Below are 6,607 nucleotides of genomic sequence, written 5' to 3' on the forward strand. Positions count from 1 at the left end.
AAATAGACAAATCATAAACTTTAGGTGCTGTTGTAAACTCATTCATAATTATTATTGCACAATACCTACTGTATTCTAACTTCTCCATGACTTATACCCCCTGATATAATCCATAGCATCATTTATAATCCATAACATCGTTAAAATAATCACACTATATAATAAAAACATAATCTCTCTAAAATAGAACAATATGTAATGATCTGAAAAAACCATACTTCTGTAACTCCAAAAGTTCTAAAAAATTAGGACAATGCGGGCAATTTGTATATCAATCATGTGTAAAATTTTAGACAATGATCACATTCCAGTAAAAACTATAAATTCCTGCACTAGACGCAAAAGTTTCTATTTTTGCATAGAATCAAGTCAAATATCATCCAAAACATCCAAAGGATTCACTTCGCACAAACACTAATTAAGAGATAAATACATAATCGTTACAGTAGCAATAATCATGTCATCACACCAAAACAGAAATAAAAAGCAAAAATTTAAGATAACTATTGGGTTGCCTCCCAACAAGCACTATTGTTTTATGCCCTTAGCTAGGCACAATGCATTGTTTCAAGTATTATCATCTTTCGATTCCATTACCCCGTTATAAATGATATCATCATAGACACTTCTTATTAACTCTCTTCTTTTAGCAATAGACTTTCTATTAGGGGAACTCAAGCAATGGAACAAACTATCTTTGTAACTTTTATATGATCATTATTTTATTTTAGAACAACGCGGTCATCAAGGGACCTTTCATAAGTGACAATGAATTCATCTTCTATGAGGATTTTCACATTTCAAACTAATCTTCATCAAACCCTTTTTGGTTTCCTTTAACAATCCAAGCATATTGATGGTTGGTACTATTGAATAGATGTTGGATTAAGTGTAGGTTTGAAACTTTCTTTCTAGTATTTTCTTCAAAAGCATGATGATCTCCCTAGACATATATGTATGCATAAAATCTCTATCATAAAGGATTTAATCTATCATAGGGCACTCATAATTCATATCATAGTGATCAAAGGTTCTCTAGCTTCCCGGACTATGTAGTCAAATTCGTTCATGAGGGTAATTGTAGCAAATTTTTTTGCTCTAGGATCATTTATAATTGGTAGCTCAAAGAACAATCTTTGCAAAGTGGGATGAGTACGCATAAATCTTCTCTCAAGTTTGATAATAAGTGCAGAAGTAGCTTGGGCATAACTATTGATTCTTTTAAGAATAGGGACATCATTAGTTACCAAAGCTCCCGTACAAGTAAAAAATTCTTGGATAGTACTTTTTCCCGATAATATTCCCACTTCCCGCAAAAAAAGTTTTAGTGTCCAAATTTATGGGAGGTTCATTATCATGAGGTTTACTATCCCCACTATCACCTTTAACGATAACAAATTCAGACATGATAGAAACTTCAAGCAAGGAAACAAGCAAAAAAATATTTTTGTATTTTTGATTATTTTAGAGAAGTGGAGGGAGATGAAAAAAGGGATGGTAAATCAAAGCAAATAAAAAGTAGAACAAGTAAATGATAATGTGAATGTAGGAACCTGTAGGCGTTTGATGATGTCTTCATGGCAATGGCGCCAAAAATTCTTTCTACTACTTGTGAGTTGCATTGAGATTTTCCCCAAAAAGAAAGGGTGAAGCAATATAGTAGCGGATAGTATTTTCCTCAGTAGAGAACCAAGGTTATTGAACCAATAAGAGAATCATCCAAATGCCCAGTCAACAATACCTGCACACACAGGAGCAAATACTTGCACCCAACGCGGGCAAGACGGTTGTCAATCCCCTTATACTTGTTAATTGCAAGGATTAAATCTGGTAGTGGTAGATAGATAAATTGTAAATTAAAATAAAAAACGTAAAATTGCAGGAAGGTATTTTTGGTTTTGTAATATGATTAAAATAGACCTGGGGGTCATAGTTTTCACTAGAGGCGTCTCTCTCGTAAAATAGCATTTGGTAGGTAGACAAATTACCGTTGAACAATTGATAGAAAAACACATAGTTATGACGATATTCATGGCAATGATCGTGTATCTAGGCCTTACGTTCGTGACAAGTAGGCCGACTCCTGCCTGCATGTACTACTATTACTCCACTTCGAGAGTGCTTCTATGCTTGCCTATCTACGTATTAAGTTCATAACAAACAGAGTAATGCATGAAGTATGATGACATAATGTAGACTGAATAAAACCAAGCAATATGATTAAAACCCGTCGTTTTACCCCTGGTAGCAACAATACAAATACATGTCATGCTACCCCTTCTGTCATGAGATAGATGAGGACACCACAAGATTGAACCTACTATAAAGCACCTCTCCTAGTAAAGATAAATCAATCTAGTTGGCTAAACCAAATGAATATATCGGAGAGAAATACAAAGGTGTAACAATCATGCATAATAAAGTTCAGAAAAGACTCAGTTACTTTGAATGAATAATCTAATCATAAACACACAATTCATCGGATCCCAACAAACACATCGCAAAACAAGATTACATCGAATCGATCTCCGAAGAGAACATTGTATTGAAGATCAAATGGAGAGAAGAAGCCATCTAGCTAATTACTATGGGTCCCGTATGTCTGTGGTGCAAGAAGGTTGGTGTAGAAGCCCTTCATGATCGATTCCTCCTCCGATAGAGTACCGGAAAAGGCTTCCAAATGGGATCATGAAAGAATAGAAGCTTACAGTGACGGAAAAATTGTTTCGAGTGGCTCTCTGTTAGTTTTGGGATATATGGGAATTTACAGGCTTGGAATTAGGTTAACGTGGGGCCCATAAGTTCAGGTGGCGCGCCCCATGGGGCGTGTCGTTTGAGCTTGTGGCTCTCCCGTACATCTTCTGGCCTCCTCCCGAAGTTTCTAGGATCCCTTCTGGTCCAGAAAAAATCACCATAAATTTCATCGTGTTTGGCTTCGTTTGGTACTATTTTCCCGTGAAACAATAAAATAGGTGAAAACAGAAACTGACATTGGGCACTGAGTTAATATGTTAGTTCACCAAAATGATATAAAATTGCATATAAAATATCTAAAATTAATGGTATAATAGCATGCAACAATCAAAAAAAATTAAATACGTTGTAGATGTATCAACCGCGCCTACCGCCTCGTCCGCCACGCCCATCACCACCACCAGGCCCACCAACGGCCAATCGCTTCTTGAGCTTCTCCTCCTTTGCGGCCTTCGCTTTGACGCGACGAGTTTGCTGCGTCACTGAGCTGATCTTCCGGATGAGCGTGATGCTCGGATCCTCCGACACCTCCACTGGCTCCATCTATGACAGGTTCTCCGATGGTTCCATGCATTGGCGGTGGAAGGAAGGGGAGGGTGGAAGAAAAGCGCGGGAATTGGGCGGAGAGCGGCGGGGAATGGTAGAAGGGACTAGGGGTTTTTGGCGCGAAAACAGTGCGGGATGCTACAAAAGCGCGGGCTCCGCCTTCTTTTTGGGTGGGCCGGGGGGTAGAGATCGACGTTTCGCGTGTCTGGACTTCCGCAAACCCCCCCCCCCCCCCCCCCCCCCCCACCCCCCGTTTGTCTTCAGTTCGCGGGAGAAAACATGTCCGAATCACGCCGTGAGCCGATACAGAACCGCGTTGGACGGCGTCCACGGCCCGGACGCATGTGGAAGGTTTGCGAGTCGCCGTTGAAGATGCCCTAACAACTCGGAGTTGCTAGAAAACAAATACACAAGAGAAGTACGAATTGTAATTTGTAACCGAGGTAAAATGGTCAAGTCAAGTGGATCCCCAGGCAGCTTCTTGTTTTCAACAGCATTTCTTTCATTCCCTTGACATGAGCAGAAGCACCAGGGCGCAGGGGCACGAGGGAGAGAGGGAGGGCCGGCCAACTAATCGAGTCAACGTTCCTTGGCTTGGCTTGCCAACATTTCTTCCTCCTCCCTCGCCCATTTACTTACTACCCAATTGTGTGCATGCTTTACGCCCGTCCCCCTCATTAATGCCTTGCCTTTTAAGCACTCTTTCCTTCCTCGCAATTCCAAACTTTACACTTCTCTACTACCTGTCCGTCTCCCTCCCCCTCGCTCTCAATTGTTCCTGTGTCGTTCTCCGTCTCTCCGTCTCCCAAACGAGGAGAGCATGCCTCTATGTCCACGGAGAGGTAAGAGACCCTCAAGAAACCATGCTGCTTCGATGCTTGTACTTGATTTGTATTTAAATAAAAGGCTCCCTTTGTTTGTTTTGATTTCATTATCCTTTCTGGTCAGAAGAATCTAATTTAGATGTGTTTTTTCTATCTATATATGACTTTTGCCTAAAAGGTTTGTCGAGAGATCTATGATAGCAGTGCCTTTTCCTGTTCTTGCGGCCACAATTTTAGCACTTGGGTCTGCATCGCCCGCTTTGAGATCCCCGCTACTTAATTCCATCCAAAATAAACCCTAATCTTCGGGGCTTCCACCAGGGAGAGACTCGACGAGATCGGTAAGAAGATCAAGCGAGAGCCTGACCCCGCCGCCGCCGCTGCCATCGCGGGCGTCGTAGTCGCCGTCTCACCGACCGAGCACCACGTCCCGCGCCGCCTAGGCCTCGTTGGCCCGGGCATCGGCGGGGCCCCGAACATAGCGACCCCGTGCGCCGCGTGCAAGCTCCTCCGCCGGCGCTGCGCGCACGAGTGCCCCTTCGCCCCCTACTTCTCCCCGCACGAGCCCCACAAGTTCGCCGCCGTCCACAAGGTCTTCGGCGCCAGCAACGTCTCCAAGATGCTCCTGGTACCATCAAACTATTTTAATGGTTTCCTTTTTTGGGGTTAATTCCACCGTCCGTGTTTTGTGTTAATTAATGGCGTACGTCGGTGCATGTCACTCGCTGTTTCAGGAGGTGCCGGAAGCGGAGAGAGCCGACGCGGCGAGCAGCCTGGTGTACGAGGCGAACCTGCGGCTGCGCGACCCGGTGTACGGCTGCATGGGCGCGATCTCGATGCTGCAGCAGCAGGTGAACGCGCTGGAGGCCGAGCTGCAGGCCGTCAGGGCCGAGATCTTCAAGCACAGATACCGGCAGGCCGGCGTCGGCGTCGGTGCGGCACACCTCATTGTCGACGACGACGTCAGTGCTGCCGCAGCTGGCGGCTTCAGGGCTCCTGCCACGTCGCTGGTGCACACCGCTGACGTGGTGTCCGTCGCTGAGGCCGGCCAAGAAGTGGCCACAATGCCGTCGACGGCCACGGCCACGGCGTACGCTGCCGGACAGCCGTCGAGCACTGACTACAGCTCCCTCGACACAAGTGAGCATGATGCATACTTTGGTTGACATGCATGGATTTATTTGCTGTTCTGGTGATTGATGGAGATCACAATCGATTAATTAACTCGCCAAATAAACTTTATGTGCAAGTATAACTCTCTCTCTATACACGTATCTTCTCTAGAACTAGATATAGCTGCTGTGGATACCTTGGGTGAGAAAAAGATTGTCCAGTGATCGATGTATCTGCCCTCATAAATTTCTTGTGTGTGTCCACTCATCCAGTGTGATTGCTTGGTTGATTTGTAAAATAAAAAAACCTAGAGTTCACACTTTAACTGACACTAGTTGCTAGGCTTAGAAGTTAGAAATAGAATAATCGACAGTATTTGTTTTCTTTGTCTTTTATGATGAGTGTTTAGCACTGCATCTGCATGCGTGTATATATTTCAACATGGTTATTTTTGTTAAGCAGTACGCTAGTTTTTTTGTTGTGCTAGCTTGCACTCAATAGGGTCCGTCGTTTTCTCCTTAGCTATTTGATTCCATGAATTTCTCAATGATTGATACGAATTTGCGTGTAAGCTAGCATTTTCAGCATGTTCATGAGTCATAACAGATTAACAGTACTACAGCACTACAGATTTTCAGCACCTTCTCCTCTGTACATAGGTCAATTAACATCGAAAGTTTGGGGATCTCACATTATGTGAGTATGTGTCTTCATTTTCCCTCCAACCTTTTGAATCTGGAGCAAATTTTTCTGAATCTATTCTTCTTTAAGCTGAAAAGGGTTTACAATCATACTGGGGCCAAAATCAAGTTTTTTTAACTAATTAGCTCTGAAATGACACATATGAGCTTGACACGGTGTCGATATGGCATGCATTTGTGAATGCATGCATGTCAATTCTGATAGCTAAGTCACATCTTTTTTTTAAAGCTAGTTAAGTCACATCTTTATCATCGTTCACTAGCTAACCGATTTGTTTTGGCAATTCGTTATTTTTGCCCAAGTAGAACTGTACATTGATATGACAAATTGTTGTGGCTCTTTCATCATGTCAATGACTAGGCAGCTAGCTAGCTAATGTACAAACCTGTAGTAGGAAGGGGCTTTCCTTGGCGTGCAGGGTTTGCATTCAGCTCGCCCGTAAGTCGTGACCGTACGTACTACTTCCAGTTGAGCTCCAACCAAAGCCAGTAAAGCAGCTAGGCTACCAGGAACGCCCGGTGGCATTACATTAGAATAGCTACACACCATCACTGGACCGATCGATGGTTTGTTTTATCTCGGACGGATGGCCAGCAGAGGGTGCGCTGTGGAGCTTGGCGTGTGTGCATGGCATGGCATGGCCTGTGTCACTGTGTGTGCATGATGTG

At 43.5% G+C, this 6,607-nt stretch overlaps 1 protein-coding gene across 1 annotated transcript; it reads left to right on the plus strand.

Moving 5' to 3' along the window:
* The first annotated feature begins 3,912 nt into the window (after positions 1 to 3,912).
* On the plus strand, positions 3,913 to 5,562 carry LOC125548768 (LOB domain-containing protein 15-like). Its single transcript, XM_048712313.1, has 3 exons — positions 3,913 to 4,142; positions 4,446 to 4,752; positions 4,859 to 5,562. Exons 1-3 carry the CDS (start codon positions 4,129 to 4,131, stop codon positions 5,288 to 5,290), a joined length of 753 nt encoding a protein of 250 aa, XP_048568270.1. The 5' UTR covers positions 3,913 to 4,128; the 3' UTR covers positions 5,291 to 5,562.
* The last annotated feature ends 1,045 nt before the right edge of the window (positions 5,563 to 6,607 follow it).

This window comes from Triticum urartu, chromosome 3, assembly GCF_003073215.2.
Source record: "Triticum urartu cultivar G1812 chromosome 3, Tu2.1, whole genome shotgun sequence".
Classification (NCBI taxonomy): Eukaryota; Viridiplantae; Streptophyta; class Magnoliopsida; order Poales; family Poaceae; genus Triticum; species Triticum urartu.

Bases quoted from the DNA above. Each gene is read 5' to 3' on its own strand.
- LOC125548768 (XM_048712313.1), top strand. The intron at 4,753-4,858 runs GTACCATCAAAC...TCGCTGTTTCAG, and splicing joins ACGTCTCCAAGATGCTCCTG to GAGGTGCCGGAAGCGGAGAG.